The sequence below is a fragment of the Hippopotamus amphibius genome, chromosome 1 (genome assembly GCF_030028045.1).
Source record: "Hippopotamus amphibius kiboko isolate mHipAmp2 chromosome 1, mHipAmp2.hap2, whole genome shotgun sequence".
Taxonomy (NCBI): domain Eukaryota; kingdom Metazoa; phylum Chordata; class Mammalia; order Artiodactyla; family Hippopotamidae; genus Hippopotamus; species Hippopotamus amphibius.
In genome coordinates, this window is record NC_080186.1 from 204,455,437 (window position 1) to 204,473,454 (window position 18,018).

At 36.8% G+C, this 18,018-nt stretch overlaps 1 protein-coding gene and 1 pseudogene across 1 annotated transcript in view; one reads left to right on the forward strand and one right to left on the reverse strand.

The window, feature by feature from the left end:
• The window catches only part of ADGRV1 (adhesion G protein-coupled receptor V1), a 472,618-nt gene that overhangs the window by 359,893 nt on the left and 94,707 nt on the right, over positions 1-18,018 (reverse strand). The window contains exons 41-51 of the mRNA XM_057739390.1: positions 17,188-17,266; positions 16,945-17,083; positions 16,143-16,284; positions 14,493-14,755; positions 11,922-12,097; positions 10,994-11,118; positions 8,172-8,329; positions 7,935-8,081; positions 7,501-7,608; positions 4,503-4,767; positions 3,641-3,763 (exon numbers count right to left, since the gene is read on the reverse strand). Of these exons, the coding sequence (XP_057595373.1) occupies positions 3,641-3,763; positions 4,503-4,767; positions 7,501-7,608; positions 7,935-8,081; positions 8,172-8,329; positions 10,994-11,118; positions 11,922-12,097; positions 14,493-14,755; positions 16,143-16,284; positions 16,945-17,083; positions 17,188-17,266 (1,725 nt within the window). The remainder of the gene's footprint in view (positions 1-3,640; positions 3,764-4,502; positions 4,768-7,500; positions 7,609-7,934; positions 8,082-8,171; positions 8,330-10,993; positions 11,119-11,921; positions 12,098-14,492; positions 14,756-16,142; positions 16,285-16,944; positions 17,084-17,187; positions 17,267-18,018) is intronic.
• On the forward strand, positions 1,624-2,177 carry LOC130855584 (60S ribosomal protein L17-like; annotated as a pseudogene).

Here is an 18,018-nt window from a genome sequence, read left to right on the forward strand (position 1 = left end):
TAACAAGCCTCTGGCAGAATTTTTCATAAATTCTTTTAGAAAGTGTGCCTATTCTATTTTTTTTAAGTCTTTAAAGGGAATTCTATAACTTCAATTAATGGCCCATTCAAGCAGCACTCTTCATCCTTAAAAACATTCATTAGGCAACTATTTTGAATCATAATAAGTGATTCAAGCAGATGTAGTTAGTCCACTTGAAAACTTGAAGTATAAGAAAAGCAAAAATGATAAAGGTACAAAATTAAAGAACAAGTAGACAAAAACTAAGCAAATACACGATGAAGGATACATAATTTACTCCATAAATCAACTGCTGAATGAATGATAAGAAAGTCACAGAGTTGGGTATCATAGGGTAACATCACGGATTTATGGCCCATCAGAGGCTGAGGACGTAAAGGGAAGTTATTTAGGAAGACGATGGGCAAGGCAGACACGGACACAGGACTGTCAGCAGGGTGAACCTGGTGTGGAGGCTAGAAAATGATGTAAGAGCTCAGAGTGTCAGAGCGAGGACAGCACATGGCATGGACATCTGAGAGGACGCAGGGCTCAGGAGGAGGGAGTAAGACACACGGAAGCAAAGTACAAAGAGATAAACAATCTACTATGAAAAATGAGGTAAATAATCTCTGAGTCCTGGTCAGCAGCTGAGGTGACTGAAGAGGACAGTGCCTAAAGGGTATAATACCTGATACAGAAAGTAGCAGTCCGGCGCCTAAGAGAAAAAAGCAATAGATTCCTGTGTTTGTGCGAAATCCTCTATTTTTCTCAGCACCATTCGCGCTGTAGATTTTTAACTTTTGTGAATTCAACTACCCCCATGAGTCAACATGTCCTCTTACTAATGTCCTCCTGATTTCAGTCCCTCACCTCTAACCACCCACTAGAGCTTCTCCTTTACTCTTGCCCGGGGAATGCAAACAGCATCCAGCATGTTCTACACACTGAAGCTGGGTGGAGTTATAAAACACGTCTTGGCTCATCACCTGCCTCGGAAATGTCTTCAAGGATTTCTCTATGGCAGTAATACTCAGAGTGAGTCCAGGGACTCCTAAGAGTCCTTGAGACCCTCTAAGAGGTTCTGTGAAGTCAACACGATCTCCCTAATTTCCCTAATAACACTAAGACGCTGTTTACCCCACTCTCATTCTCTCGTGAGTGCACAGTGGGATCTTCCAGAGGCCATATGAATGATATCAACGCAAAACGCTGAATTACAGACACAGATATGAGAATCCAGCTATTAAACCAGATATTAAAGCGATGTGGCAGTGCAGTGGTTAGGACTCCAAGCTTCCGCTGCAGGGGCCACGGGTTCGATCCCTGGTCAGGGAACTAGGATCCCATAAGCCGTGTGGAACAGCCAAAAGAAAAAAAAATGGTGATGCAGCCAAAAAAGAGAGAGAGATTTAGAAAAACAAAAAAGCAATGCCACTCTTCTTACAAAGGTTTTTATTTTTAAAATTGAAACGTATGTTATTTATGTTCACAGGTAATAAGTTTATTGCAGTCATTAATAAATATCTTTTAACTTTCTCAGTTTTAACTTCTAACACAATAAATATCAATAGATATAATCAGCTTCCTTTTCCCGCAAGTGGCCTGAGGTGACCTCTAAAAATGGTTTGCTATCCACTTGACCCAGAAAACTCCCCAAAATCATGCAAGTCAAGAGGTTCAAATCTTAGTGTTCACTTTAAGAACACTCAGGAAACTGCCCAGGCCATGAAGGGTGTGCGTATCCGAAAAGCCACCAAGTATCTGAAGGATGTCACTTTACAGAAGCAATGTGTGCCCTTCCGTCGTTAAAACGGTGGAGCTGGTAGGTGTGCCCAGGCCAAACAGTGCGGCTGGACGCAGGGTCAGTGGCCCAAAAAGAGTGCTGAATTTTTATGCACATGCTCAAAAATGCAGAGAGTAATGCTGAACTTAAGTGCTTCCATGTAGATTCTCTGGTCATTGAGCACATCCAGGTGAACAAAGCCCCCAAGATGCGGCAAAGGACTTACAGAGCTCATGCTCGGATCAACCCATACATGAGCTCTCCCTGCCACACTGAGATGATCCTTACCGAAAAAGAGCAGATTGTTCCTAAACCAGAAGAGGAGGTTGCACAGAAGAAAAAGATATCCCAGAAGAAACTGAAGAAACAAAAACTTATGGCCCAGGAATAAATGCCACAAAAATAAATGCAAATATAAAAGCAAAAAATAAAAAATAAAAATAAAAATAAAAAAATAGATGTAATCAAAGTTCCTCAAGGTCCTCAGCTTCTTTAAGAAGGTGAAAAGTTTCTGAGACCAAAATGTTTGGGAACCACTGGACTACCCCTGGGCACAGTTCAACCCTTAGGCTCAACATTCCAGACCTTCCTGTACAGACTCTAGCCTGTGTTTCCCACCCTACCACCACCACAGTCTGAGTCCACGCCTCTGTCCTCACCACTCCAGTCTGTTCACTGTGCCCTCGATGCCATAGACACTTCTGCCTTTCCCTTTATTTTATTTTTTTAAATTTTTATTGGCATATAGTTGCTTGTCTTTCTCCTTCGTGCACACCTTTCCCCCCCTGCCCACAATATTTCCTACCAATGCACCCAGGTGTAGCTCAAGCTCCCCTCTTAGACCTCTTAACCACTCCTATGCTATCATTCACAAAGCAAATGGTACTGGTCCTCTACCTTGACTATTTCTCTTAATATTTTTCTTGCTTCTCCAACCAGACATTAAACCTCTGAAGGCAAGGAATTCTTCAAAACTTTAAACACTGACTTACATACAATGTCTATTTAACAGATGATGCTGTTTAATTCATACTGAATTGCTGGGTCTCAGTTTAAAAGTGGGACCCTGATTCATCCAGACTCGCTTGCTGAGCCACTCAGGCTGAGCTTCTAAGTTTCTCTGGGCACCTGAACAGGAGACACACTGTCTCACGCACGTGCCCCTGCTCTGTTCACACCTGCTCTGACAGGCTGCCCCCACCCTCACCAGGTCAAGTACCCTTGGCTTCTTCACCTTACTGCCACTAGCGCTCCGCCACTAAGTGATTTCTCACCAACTCTGAAATAATCCTACAGGCTCCAGACAGCAGTAACCCCTTGGGTTTTCACTAACAGACTCTGTTTCTGAAACTGTTGAGATTAAAAATACTGCTTATATTTCTGACATGTGGATTTAAGGTACAGAGCACCAAGAAAGGATCTCAACTGCAGAAGAAAGTTGGGAGAGTGAAGGACAGCAGAATGCGCCCAATCATCTTCTGACTTTAAAAAAAATTCCTAAATGTAGATGCCCGCTCTCCCACTTATACTTCCATGTTTTAAAAAATATATGTGTCACTCTTCATTTTTTCCCTAGACAAAAGAAGTGTATTATCTTTATTTATCCTTCACTAATAGTTTCCCCCTTATGTTAGTCATTCTGATTCTTCTCAATCACAATGCCCATTTTTAAAGTACCTATCCTTTTGAAATTCTAGGAATTCTGGAAATACTATTGTAAAGATCTTGATTTTACATCCTTATTAACATACCTAGAGTCTGGCGATGTGATACTACCTCTAATTCGATGAGATTGAAATCACTCTAGCTTTCCACACCACCTTTAGGATCAGTTAGCAGTGTAAATGCCCTCACCTATTCCTGAGGCTGGTGTGAAGGAGTGGATCTTATTAACAGTAGCAAAATCCAGGGATTGAAAATATCTGAAAGAAGACTGTCCTGTCTCCCAGACGAAAATGTCAACTGAATTCTGATCTCCTAGAATAATAGAATAAAAGGCAAATCTGAAGGCAAGGCAAAAGTTACAGAAAAAAATGACAAAATTACACAATAAAACTATAATAAAAATATTAAACTTAAAAAACAAACTTAGTACGACATTCCTTAGGATTCACTCAATTGAACAGAAATACAACTTAGCAGGAAACACTTCTGAAGTCTTTTTGCATTTACTATAAGCAGTATATACATGGTTTAGCCAATAATCATGATCTGACATCAAAAAAAAGAACACTAATAAATGTATTTTTAGGAATGTTGAGATTTTACCTATGAAAGTTCTACTAAGCAGAAAAAAGCATATTTGTATTCAGAGAATTTTTTTTAATGGTCTTATCAAAAGTTGCTTGGCACTATTTCTTATCACTGCAGATTACCCATGGCATTCCAAGTACAGTCCTATAAAAAGTCACCTGTGGCACTCTGGGAGTAAAATCTTCATAATTCTTTCTACTTTACCCACCCATCCCCAATTGTATTTTAACATCTTTAAAGCAGTGGTTCAGAATACCTACAGGTTACGGATATAACCCTTAAAATGTTTTTCTTTTTTCCCAAAATCCGTTTATCAGCTGAAGTCAATACTTAGCTCCACCAAGAAACATTCTACATATTAGCTAAAAGATGATTACAGGAGCGTTTTCATACGAACATAATATGAACGCAAGAGGACTGTGACAACAACTCTGTATGCATTGCAGGCACTCTATTGTCTTACCTAGAAAGACAGTTTTGGCAAAGATTAAGTAAATATCATCGCCTGAAGTCAAGGCTTCAGCTTGTGTTGTTCCACTGAGGGGAAAGTCTTGGAAGTAAATAAACTCATTGCCGGACCACCTGAGTAAAAGGGAGTTTGACCTGGCATTAGCCTGGGAAACGGCTAAGAACACAGCACCTCCTTTGGTGAACAAGGCCATGCTCAGCACACCTCGGACAGGGAGTGCCTGATGCAACACGAAGCTTCCTCCATCCCATCTGAAGACCTGCAGGGAATGTGCAAATACAAAATGCTCATGACTAGGAATTCAGCACTTGTGAGGATTTAACCAAGACCATACGTTTACTCTCCTGGGCCCTTTAATGTAGTTAGGAAGAGACTTCCATAAATGAGAACATATCAAAACTGATCCTCTCTCATCGCTCTCTCTTTTTATCCGTGTGTGTGTGTGTGTTTGTGTGTGTGTGTGTGTGTGTCTGAGTACACACATACAGAATGAAACAGAAGTTATCTGAAAACAAATCAATTTCAAACATACACCTGGGCAGGGGTGGGTGACAGCAAGAGAAGGGGAAGCCGAAAATAGGAGATATTTTATTTAAATATAAAAAATTTAGAACTGGATAAGAAACTTTCTAATGCTGTATTATCATTACCCACGGCGCAAGCAATAGAATATAAAGAGAAACACCTAAACTTTTTAGTCCTGAAGGTGGCAATGCATACAAGGTTTCAGATGAGTGTTCATCTACTTAAAACTAAAAGAAAACCCGTAATCCACCTGATTTCTTATGCCATCTGGTCAATTTCACAGAAAATTATATTTACTCAGTCAATAACTGGGAGTCTCATATAGTCCAAGCATTGTGCAAGAAGCCATGGACAGGGTTGCTTCTCTCTTTATGGGTCTTTTTAACTACTAGGAAAAAAGCAGACAATAAACACATCAATAATTAAATAAATGTATGATTACTAAACTGAGACAAGTGCTGAACAGAACAATTAGCAAGGTATGATAGAGAATTATGAGTGTTCTAGGAAACAAAATTAGAAAGAATGACATGACAAAGTTTTTAAGGCAGAAAAAGTTTGTCATAACCTGAATGAAGACTGGGCCAGCTGGAATGGAGTTGACAGCACTGGGGGGATGAAGATAAGACTGAAGAGCTAAGATCATGAGGTACCTTTTGATAAGGTGACCACATGATTAATCACAGGGATGCTTTTGAGGGTGAAAGATAACACTGTAGGATAACAGTCATAACCAAGCACTGTGCTGGGCAAATAAGAAGATACGGCTATCCTATTTACAGTCCATATTAAATAATTTAGAATTTATACCAAACATAATTGGAAACCATTAAATAATTTTAAAATGAGGAGAAACATGAGTTAATATTTTTAAAAGGTTACTCCAGCTACTTGGAACATGGATTTGAGGAGGTCAGAGAAGTTCAGAGACCAGCTAGGAGGCAACTCTACTTGTGTGGTGAGAAGTGATGGGGACCTGGATTAGGGAAGAAGAAGCAAAGATGGAAAGAAACATCTGTACTCAAAACAATGTCAGGAGATATTAAAAAAAACACCTAACAATAAATTAGATGGGAATAAATAATTAGGAAAAAAGAAAGATATAACTCAGCATTCTATCTTGAGCAATTGCATTTATGAGGTTACTATCTCCCGAGATGAAAGCAAACACTTGAAACAAGTTTCATAGAGAAAATCTACAGTTTAGTTTGGGATATGTTAAATCTTAGATACCTAAAATATATTTAAATGGACATGCCAACAGGTAGTTAGACACAAAGTCTAGAATACAGAGGAAAGGCTACTGATAAATTTGGAAGATGGCCTATAGTTGATACTTAAAGCTATAGGATTGATAAAAGTACTCAGAGTGAATGAAGAAAAAGAAAAAAGAAATGTGAACCAAAACTGAGAAACTCCAAGATATCTAAGTTCAGAAAAGGGAGAAGGAAGTGATTGGGGACTGAGAAGAATGACACAGGGAAACAGAAAGAAAACTGTGGTATCTCAAAAACCAAGAGAAGAGATGCTTTAAATTTGAGAATGAGACAACTGTCAAGTGCTGATGGGAGGTAATGCAAAATAATGACAGGAAAAACACCCACTGTATTTGCAAGCCAGGTGTCATCAGTGACCATGAAGAAGTTTGCAAAACAAGTAGATAATTCTTTCAAGGTATCGTACTATAGAGAGGAGAAAAGAAATGAAACAGGAAGTAAAGGAGGATGCGATCAGGAGAGAAATTACTTTTTAAGCTTGAAGATCCTGCATTTACATGGATTGCAATAATTGACAGAGTGAGAGAGGTGCTAGTGATGCTGGCACTAGAGGGGATAACTAACTCTTACAAAGGCAAGAGGGGCACCTATGTGAGGAGCCTGGCTTTTATAGAAGGAACACTTGTGCCATTGTTACAGGAAGAGGAAAAAGACTGGGTTTCAAGACAGTTTCTGAATTTGGTGTTGGGAGGATGTATAATCTCCTTTCTGGTAGCTTTAATTTCAACAAAGTCATGAGCTAAAAATGAAGAGATGAGAAGCAGATATGGGAGCCTGGGGAGTAACAAAATTTATCAAATAAATATTCGTAAGACTCTGTGATATAGTTTACTAGAGAAATATGGGATTTCTTGGGTGATGCTGTGCACCCATTTGGCAATGTTAATCATGAATTTGTAGTGGTACCATCTTATCCAGTTGTGTGATTGTTCTTGTCTTCCAATGCAATTAACATCTAATTAAATGTTCATGCTTATTATTACACTTGCTCTGGCTCTTGAAGACAATGTAATATTCATAACTCTATCATTTAAAACTTACATGTGACTAATCAATATCTACATTCTTCTTTACTACTTTACCACAATTACATCAAGGTTTTCTTTTATACTAAACCTACAGACTACATCTTTGATGTCTTTCAATTATGGTATTAAAAACAAAAAACATTCATTTTAAAAGAGTCAAACCTGAGTTAATTCAGAATCATCTCTTTGACTCGCAACAATTAAATAATCTTGACTGTCTGAAGTAAAATATCTTACTTGAGAACTTTCTGAAATATTGATTGTTTGTACCTGCAAGGAAGATAGAACACGGGGAATAAATATTTAAAGTTTAACTTAGAAAAGTGCTGAATACAGTAATAGTCTGAGTAAATACTTGAAGTTCAGAAGTTGGAAAACCATTCTGATCCCCAGGTATGCATATCTAGGTGTCATTTCAAGAAACACAAAAACATCCCTGGATTAAGACACCTTGCTAAAATGTGTATCAACTTGCAAAAAGCCTTTTTTCACATTAACACAGAACATTCACTACCTCCTATTTATATCAATCTCACAAATTTGATTTTTCTTTTAAAGAAAGCAATCTACAAAAAAAATTAAAGTTTTTTTTTTACCAGGAATAATTTGAATCCAGATGTGAATGTATACACACTGTTAACAGAAAGCTTTTCTTCATTTCTTCCTTCATGAGTAATCACAAAGTAGGGGGAAAGACCAATATTAAAAGCCTCACAAGTTTTAGGATTTTCTGTACTTAAATCCTAGGAAACAAGGAATAACAGTCATTCATGAGGAATCCAAAATCTCTATTTACATTTTAGTTTGTGTACTGTAAAATAAGTGATGTTTACCTCAAGTGGAACAAAAATCCCTTGCCATCGGTAAACAGTAGAAGACAATTTTCTTAATCTTACACCATATACTGAATCCTCCAAAGTAAAGAAACACCAGCCAGAAGCCGATGCATTCAAAAAACTTTGAAATGTAGAAAACACAACATCCATTCCCCCTGAAAAACATAAATCATGATTTTATTGTGTAAAATCTTCTCCAAACTTCATCTATCCTAAGTTTATTATTTAAACTTAGAAAAGTTTAAATAATGAACTAGTGAAAGTATTGAGTCTGTTACTAGAAATGAAGATGCTTCCATGATAAGTGTGTATGAGAAAGAGAAGAGACAAACTGGAGAACTTCAAAACAGTAACTAAAAATATCAACTTACAAAGAAGAAAAATTGTTAATACTCTGCTCTAAACCCACAAAGACTTTTCCAGAATATATTTATAAATAAATACTAAATGTGTACTTTAAAGAGAAATATGTTCAGTATGATTTTCATCAGGTTTCATAAAGATGATGAAAATACAATAGAAATTTTTAAATAATAAATATCTTTTACAGAAACGTGCTAAATGTTGGGTTTTAAAAACTTACACTATTAATTTGAAATTATCCCATCCGATGATTTCTAACTTTACATGTTATATATTTTAAGAATGCCAAAGCAGACTCACCTACCACAACTGGGTATCAAGTTTTATCAGCCTGCCATCATAGGTACACGTCCTAAAATTCTGTACTACAATTAAACAAAGACAAAAACAAAAAGTCCCTATCTAATGAAGAATACCGTTTTAAAAAACCTTCTATGTTCTATTATCATGATGGTTTCCCATAGAAAGTTAGTTATTTTTAAACTTTAGTTAATGGTATGAACAGAATGAGCCAAGAACAAATGTCAAGATTGAAACCTAGGCTCCTCGTAAATTATTGAGCACTTTTAGATTGCCAGTTCAAGAAGTCATAATGTCAATACCCTTTATCACTGGTGATTTCCTTTCCTAGAAGTCCAAAATTTTAGATTCCTGCTTTGCCACCTATCCTCAAGGCACACCAGAGCTTTTGCATTAAGAGTCGGAACGTTTTGCACTGAAGTCGACCATATGGTCAATCCCTTCCCTACTAGAATTCGGGAAGATGGTAAATGAAGAATAAACGATGCCTGCTGACATTTAAGAATCTTCAACACATACTCTCACAAGCACTTCCACAAAACACGTGCAGAGTCCAAACAGTAATGAGGTAACTCTGAATTAGAAACCATAATCTCTCTTTCTTGGATACCATCTCTTCCTGGCTTTCAGGCAACTGTAACACCATTAATTATGCCCTTTCTCTTCTAAATATTCAATACTTCTCTATTTACTAGGCTTTTTCCATCAGCATTTACACGTGCTTAGGTTTCTTCAAACTAAACAAATAAACAAAAATCCCGAATCCTACACCCCATCACTACTTTTGCTAGGTCCTACCTTCTCAGCCAAACTTCTTGAACTAGTTGTATATATTTGAGGTCTGCATTCTCTAACTTCCATTCACAATGTTATTCAGTTCGCATCCCTCTATACAAATAGCTCTTGCTATTAGAATTGCTAATGACAATGAGTATTTTTTCAGTTCTCATCTTACTGGACTTCTCACCAGCAACTGACACAATTTACCACTCCTTTCTTTTTAAAAAGCTCTTTTGCTGACGTCCGCAATCCTGCATTCTCCTGGATTTCTCATCAGGTCTTCTAAGTCTCCTCCTCTCCTGAGTCATTCAATTTGACTCAGCCTGGGTCCTCTTCCTATCTATCTTCATTCTCACTTTCCAGGTTTTTAACATCAATTTCCATGACATTAAAAACAATAAGCATGCTAAACGTTCCCAAATTTCTCTCTCCAGCAGAGATCTTCTTTTGAGTCTACAGAAATGTCTTCTAAAAGTTAACTCAAATTCAAATATCTTACTCCCCTCACCAAAGCAACACCTCGTTTCCACTCAGTACTCTCTTACTGAATGGCATGACTCTCCATTCCAACTGTACAAACTAGAAACCAAGGAGTCATCTCAGGTACTATCCAATCCATCACCTAGTCCAAGCTACCATCATTTGTTGCCCTTTTAACTCCCTTCATCCTCTCATTTCTCCTGTGCCAATCCATTCTTTACATGGCACTGAGGATGATACCTTCAAAAGGCAAATGTGATCATACCACCCCACACATACACATGGGAACCCTCCCTCATGCCTAGACCACTCAGAGACTTTCCATAACCCTAGAATAAAGACTAATGGATGTGACATATTCTTCAAGTTCGTGAATGATCTGGTCTTATATATTACAGCTCTCCAAATTCAACACTCCCCCTTATTTCTAAACCCAGTGTCCACTCTTCAGCTCTTCACTCACATGATTTTTTATGCCTCTAGACTTCTGCCTTGATAGCTTCCCACTTTCTCTTCCATGTTTCTCCAACTAAGGCCCTTACATAATTGCTACTCATCATTAAGTCTTAGTTCAAACACTGATACCCCTGGGAAAGAGTCCCTTATGTTCTCACAACACTTAGAACTTCACCTTTAAAACATCTATTATAGTTCAAATTACACATTGATTTTTACTTATTTATATCTTCTCCTAAATTCTAAGCTCCATGAGTTCAGTACCATGCCTGGCAAAGGACAGGAACTCAGCAAATACTGTGAATGCAATAAAAGAATTAGATATCTGTTCTCCATTTTCAATAGATCTGTAAGATACAAATCATGGGGGGAAATGTAAATCTTATACATGCAGTCTTTCCTGGTTACAGAATTCTGTTTTTACAAGAAACTAAACATACTCATGCCAAACGCCGTTTCAGAAATTGTCTCCCACTCCACACTCACGGCTAAATCAATGCCATTAGTACGTGACACATTTAAATATACAGTCCTGTTGGCTTCTTCAATGTCTACAGAGGTGGCTCTAAAAGAAACAAATGGTGGCAGAAAGCAGGAAATGTATGTAATTTCTACATATTAAATACCTATATCACATTGTTAGCACATATTTAATACACTTTTAAATTTACACAAGTCAAGGTGAGATCCATCCACAAATTTTATACAGCAAGACTAGACCCTAGAGCTCAAAAATATTCACTTATGAAGAAATTTAAAAAGCAGTATGATCTGATACTATGATAGTAAGAAAACAGAGTTAATACCTTCAGTAACTTCATACTACATATCCTAAAATAAATAAAGCTTTGTCATTCTTAAGTTTCTTCTCAAATAAACTAAAAACATTTTACAGGGGAAAAAAATGAATCAGAAAATTCTTAACCTATTAATAAAACTAGATCTACTGGAATATTTCTAAGATATAAAAAAAGCAAACAGTTGCCAGTTTCCAGAGGGAATTTTTAAACTACAGTCATGTTATTACATGTTTGAAGAGTCATTCATTTGGTTTGAGCAGCTAAATATAAGTGATACGATTTCTCGCTTTTTATTATTATTGAAAACACAAAACAGTGCTTTTACCTGAAGGTGTGGATTCTGAGAAAATAAGAATTCTAATAACACCATTATACAGGACATGATTAGCTTTCTGACGCTCCCTGTGACGAGAGGGCGTATGGCCTCTCCGGATCTATCTGCTAGAGCTTATTTTAAAAGTTCCCATTACAAGAGTCAGAGATCAATTTTCTTCAGCATTTTCCTTATGTCAAAAGATATTTCCTACTTAGCTTCAGAAGTGACAATTTCCTTGTGAATAAACTATACCTATTTGCAACTGCAGAGATACTGAATAGCCCCAAAGGGGCCTGGTTTTGCAAAACCGTTATCATGGTTTCAACACGGGCCCCTAGTCTGGCACCTCCAGTCGGATTAAACAAGGTGCAAACAAAATGCTCATCCATCTCTGGTTCCGTGTCCACTACGGCAGATATGTGTAGGGCCTGAAAACACAATCAAAAGACAAAGTTACCAGAATTCAGCATTTTGCAACCCACAGAGAGTAACTGCTAAACATTTTTGACAACAAAACAATATTTTTGGAAAATATCACCTCTTTTGTATTTTAATATTGAGCCTCATAATGTAATAGTTACAACTGTTTCAAGTTACAACTTTTAAGATTATCAACACTGTGACATAGTCCACTGAAATGTCTAAAAATAAATATTTATGGCATTTGAAAACATCGTTGAGATTAAAAATTTAAATTTAGATCTTCATTTCTGCTACTTCTTTATCCTGCCCTTGCTACATAACTACATTAGTCTCATTCTAGCCTAGAATTCACTCTGCGAGCAAAAATGGATGCCCCCGCCTTGCGATCTGCACGAAAGAAGAAGAGTGTGCAGTGATTCGTTTTTTGTGCTTTGAGGGTATGCGCTCTGCACACTTCTGCCCACATGGTCGACCCTCTGCAAAAGCTTCATTTTGAGGTGTTAAATCATCCTCCCTATAAGTCCTGATCTTGCTCCATCAGACTTTCACCTGTTCGGTCCCCTGAAAGCAGCCCTACGAGGACAAAGATTCACTCCTGTTGAAGAAGTAAAGACAGAGGTATGCATTCATGGCTGGCAGCTCAGCCTAATTTTTTAATGAGGGAATATGAAAGCTTGTTGACAGATGGACAAAGTGTATTGAAAAGCAAGGAGGTTATGTCGAAAAATGATGTATTTGTCTTTTCCAAAAGTTAATTAAAGTAAATTCTACAGCCAGAGTGCGGTAATTTTTGACTCACCCTCATACTAATCCAAGTGGTTTTACGGTGGTGTATACGTACTTTTAAAGCCACTGAGCCATACACTTAAGATTTTGTATTTTACTGTTTATACCTCAGAATAAAAACATGTGGGGAATAACATAATTATGTGGGTGAGAGAAAAATCGATTTAATCCAATTTGTTCTAACATTTAATTTGCCTAATGAACAGAAAGGTCTTTAAACACACTGTGAAAAAGTCTTTCAAATTAAAAAAAATAAACTATAATAATAAATTTAAAATATAGAAAAATTATCTACATGAAATAAAATTTTAAATGTTTTTTTAAAAAATGGTACTGATGAACTCAGTGACAAGAACAAGGGCGCAGATACACAGAATGGACTGGAGGACTCGAGTTTTGGAAGGGGGCGGGGGGTGAAGGGGAAGCTGAGATGAAGCGAGAGAGTAGCACAGACATATATATACTACCAACTGTAAAATAGATAGTCAGTGGGAAGTTGTTGTATAACAAAGGGAGTCCAACTTGAGGATGAACGATGCCTTAGAGGACTGGGGCGGGGAAGGTGGGGGGGATTCGAGGGTGGGGGGAGTCAAGGAAGGGAGGGAAAATGGGGATATGTGTATAAAAACAGATGACTGAACTTGGTGTACCCCCCAAAAAATAATAAATTAATAAAATAATAATAATAATAATAAAAAGGCATGTGAACGTAAAGCAATAACAAATTCTAAAATACTTCAAATTTGAATTCTTTTCATCCATATCAAGATGTAAGTATCCTTGAACAAATCAATCACAGATTCTAAATTTCCAAAAACATGAAAAAATTGGACATGTAAGTGAATATAAATTCAAAAATGTGTTAAAGTTTACACAAACTGATCATAAATAAAATTATTTAATTATCAGATGAGGACTGTTTATAGATGAAATAGTTAAAATATATTATTTTAGAACTATTATACTTTGCACAGCTGGCTTAAAAATATCTTAAGCTAATACAATTAGTTATTTTAAACTTAAACTGTGTCTTAAAAATAAAGTTTAGTAGCAGGAACAGAAAATTACTAATATACAGAAAAAGGAGTTTCAGAAGGTAAACTTCTGCATTTTTGGTTCATTTATGATTAATCTCAAATCCAGGATTTTTCCTCCAATAACCTATTCCTGTTCACATAGGATACTTGCTTCTCAAACAAGTAGTCTGAAAAGAAGCAGTTGTATTTTTGTTTAATGAAAATGTGGCAAAAGAACGAATAGCTATGGCTTAATGATTACAATGAATGGCTTGGAGTTTCTTTTAGTTTATGATTTATAGAGAGTATAAAGTGAAGTATACCATTTAAATGTATTTAACATTTAAAGCAGCAATAGGCATATTTTCGTTATTACTTGCACATTCCACTACTCTGTTAGTGGAGCAAATTTCTCCAGTTGCACTCTGTGCAAACAATACAGCACTAGAGCATTTTCACATGGTAACCTAATCGTATCTTCGACCTATCGCCTAAGCTGGATTTTCTTTTTTTCCTTCTAGAATCTAGGGTGCTCCTCTATGAGAAAATTATTTTGTAGATACTAATCATTCATTCTCATTAAAGGTTCATCCTGTACCTTGAAACGAACACCTTCTTCTAAAACAATATAGCCTTTGGAAGGAGTCAGATCTTTCGACTCTATTGAAGAATTCACATCTGTCACAATGAACTGAACTGTCACAGTTCCAAACAGTCCTTGTGCAGGTTCCCGAACAATGTGCAACACTGCCACACTCTCCTGTACGTAGAGAGCTGTCGGTTCTTGTAGGAAGAAGTGCTCACTGCTGTTAAAGGATAGAACTCCAGGGCCATCATCATTAGCAAGGACAGTAATGAAGGCTGTCAAATAAAAATATCAAAACAATAAATGAAAGCAGAACAGGTTATAAGTAGTGGGAAGCATGTGGATGTTTCATTGTTAACTAGGCCAGCTCTTTTCTAGATCACCTTAAAAACAAGAGAAATGTTACAAGGCATTTAATGAAATTCCACGTTTACTCATGATATAAATAAAAACACAGTAATCTTGAAAGAAAAGGCAGCTTCCTCAACCTGATGAAGTGATATCGCTCAGAAGCCAATAGAAAGGTATCAAACTTAATGTTGAAACATTGGAAGGGTTAACACTAAAAACAGAACAAAACAATGATGACTGTCATCACCGCGACTATTCAGCACTGTCCTGGAGCTATCAGCCAGGTAACACGGATAAAAGCAATGGAAAGGAAGAGTCAGCACTGTCACTATTTTCTAGGCATCATGATTGTCTTCTTAGAAAAGGCAAGAGAAAAAAATTATTAGAACTATTATGAGAGTTCAAAATACAAGCTAAGTAACCTTTAGAAATCAAGAGCTTACGGGACTTCGCTGGAGGTCCAGTGGTAAAGAATCCGTCCTGCAATGCAGGGGACGCGGGTTCAATCCCTGGTCGGGCAACTAAGATCCCACATGCCGCGAGAGGCAACTAAACTCGCACACCACAACTACTGAGCCCGTGTGCCGCAAACTACAGAGCTCAAGTGCTCTGGAGCCTGCATGCCACAACTAGAGAGAGAAAACCCGTATGCCACAAGAAAGAAGTCCGCGCACCTCAACGAAGATCCCACATGCCACAACGAAGATCCGCATGCCACAACAAAGACCCAACGCACCCAAAAATAAATAAATAAAATTAAAAAAAAAAATCAAGAGCTTTCTATTTTCTACTACCACTATTAATGTTAATAATAGCCAAAACAACAACTAATACTACTGAGAACGTACAAAATTGCTTAACCCATATTATTAAATCATTTAATTCTCACAAATACCCCATGGGGTTGATTCTATTATTATTCTCACTTTACAGAACCGATGACTGAAGCACAGACAGGCAACCTGTGGAAGTTCACATGCTAGGATGTGGCAGGACTGGTGCTCAGAGCTAGGAAGTCTGCTTCAGACTATGCACTCTGAAAGATTATTATAATACCTCCATATATCAAGTATAACTATTTAAAAATATAATAGAAAAAATAAAAATAAAAAATATAATAGAAAAGGGAACTTGTTCACAATAGCAACAATACCTGGGAATCAAAGTAAAAAAGTAAGACCTACATAAACAGAACTGTGAAATGCTGATGTGTGACTATGGCAGGTGCTGTCAGTGCCTCACTCATACCCTGTGGCTCACTCAGGAGTGCAGGGATTAGAGGGAGCTGTGATGTAAGAAATCATCAATTACCTATGATACTTTCCCCCAGCTCCAGTCCAGGAGAAGGATTTGTTAAAATCAGCTGAAATGCTTCATCTCCTTCTGGAATGTCATCATCAAGAATCATGATGTCAACATTTTTATACCTTTCTCCATTAGCAAAATGAAGAATCTGGTCAAAAAAGTAAAAGTAGGCAGTATTATATTTAAATACACACTGAGTCTTTCTTAAATGTTTGGAAATAAATACATTTTATAATGTGAAATAAACTATTTAAATAAGGATTTTTTTCCTTACTTTTTTATGCTCTTTTTATTTAAATTGACAATATTAAGTTTAAAAGTGGAAGTTGTGGAGGAAGAGAGGAAAGTAAACATTTGACTAAGCAGTAAAAGGCACAAAGAGACAAGATAAAAAAAATTTTCAAACACTAAAAGTGTTTCAGTAAAGTAAAACAAAGAGATGATAGACAACATTTTCAAGAACTATAAGAAACACTCATCTAATGATATAAATTCTTATCTAATGACATAAATTTTTTAACACAATAATGTGTGTTCTCCAGCATCAAATATTGTAATAAGATAGTACATGAATGAAAAGTGGGTATCAAATATTATAATAAAATAATGAATGAATGAAGTGAAATATGGAAGAATCTTTAAAACAGTACTGAAAATTTAATTTATATAATTTACCAAATAGTGCAGAGAGCGATTCTACCATGTGGAAATCTTCTGCCCTAATTTACTGCGGAATATACAGTAGTTTATTATTTCAGGATTAACTTATTTACAGGGCCTATATCACTATAATTTCTAATGAATTCACCTTTGGAGTAAACACGTAATCCAGCCCCAGCTGTGCTTCCAAATTCTGTGCATACACAAACAAGGAAATGTGGCCGAGAGCCCCTCTGCTCCTCTGGGCTACCAATGTTAAACTTCCTTGGGTTTCATTTACTTCAAACCTATAATAAAGAGAATACATTCATTTTTCCTCATAAGCTTTTATTCAGTAGATAGTAAAGAATCTGCGATTCAGAAAAGGGGTATCACGCAGCCTTGGGTTTACCTGCTCTGTTGCCACTCAATTATGCCTCGAGCACCATCATTGGCATCAATAATAATTTGTGCAGTCAAGCCCTCTGAATCTGAAAAAGCATAGAAACATATCTTGAAATGCATACAAGCAATTAAAAAGCAAACTATCTGATAGAGAATTTAAAGACCATACCTTTGGTATTATGTAATTCCTAACACAGAGGTATTGTCAACATTACGCAAAAGATACTTAAGAAAACAGGACATAAACACTTACATGAATAAGGAGACTGGCTAACGAGAGCCACTGACATAGAAACCTAATCAATTGAGAACAATATAAAATAAGCAACTGGTTTTATTTCTATTATTTTATTTCTATTATTTTAATCCATTTCAAGAGGAAAGGAAAATGGGGATAGTTGCAAGGAGTAGAAAGAGGAAGGAAAAAATGGAAAGAGAAAGGCAGGGAGTGCTGCAGAGAAAAATACAGGGGTGAAAAAGACAGAGAGAGACAGGGATACAAACAGAAGTTGAGACAGGTGGGAAAGACAGGGTAAGGTTAGGTGGAATAAAGACTAAGCTTAAAGTAAATTTCTCTTATCCCTTTTTATTCTGTATTCTGTTCACCAAGCTCAGTATGTTACCAATAGCCATTATCAGTCCTGAAATAGTAACTAACCCTGTTACTGTTTTGCTCTGTTTTTTAATATGTTTGTCCTTTATCTTTTACATTTCAGAAGCTCCATCTTACTCTCAGATACTTATGACAGCTGTCTAGGTGATGAAGGGGTAAGGAGAGTGGAATTCTCTCTGACTGAAGAGATCAACAATATCAAGGAAAGATATAAAATCAGGATTT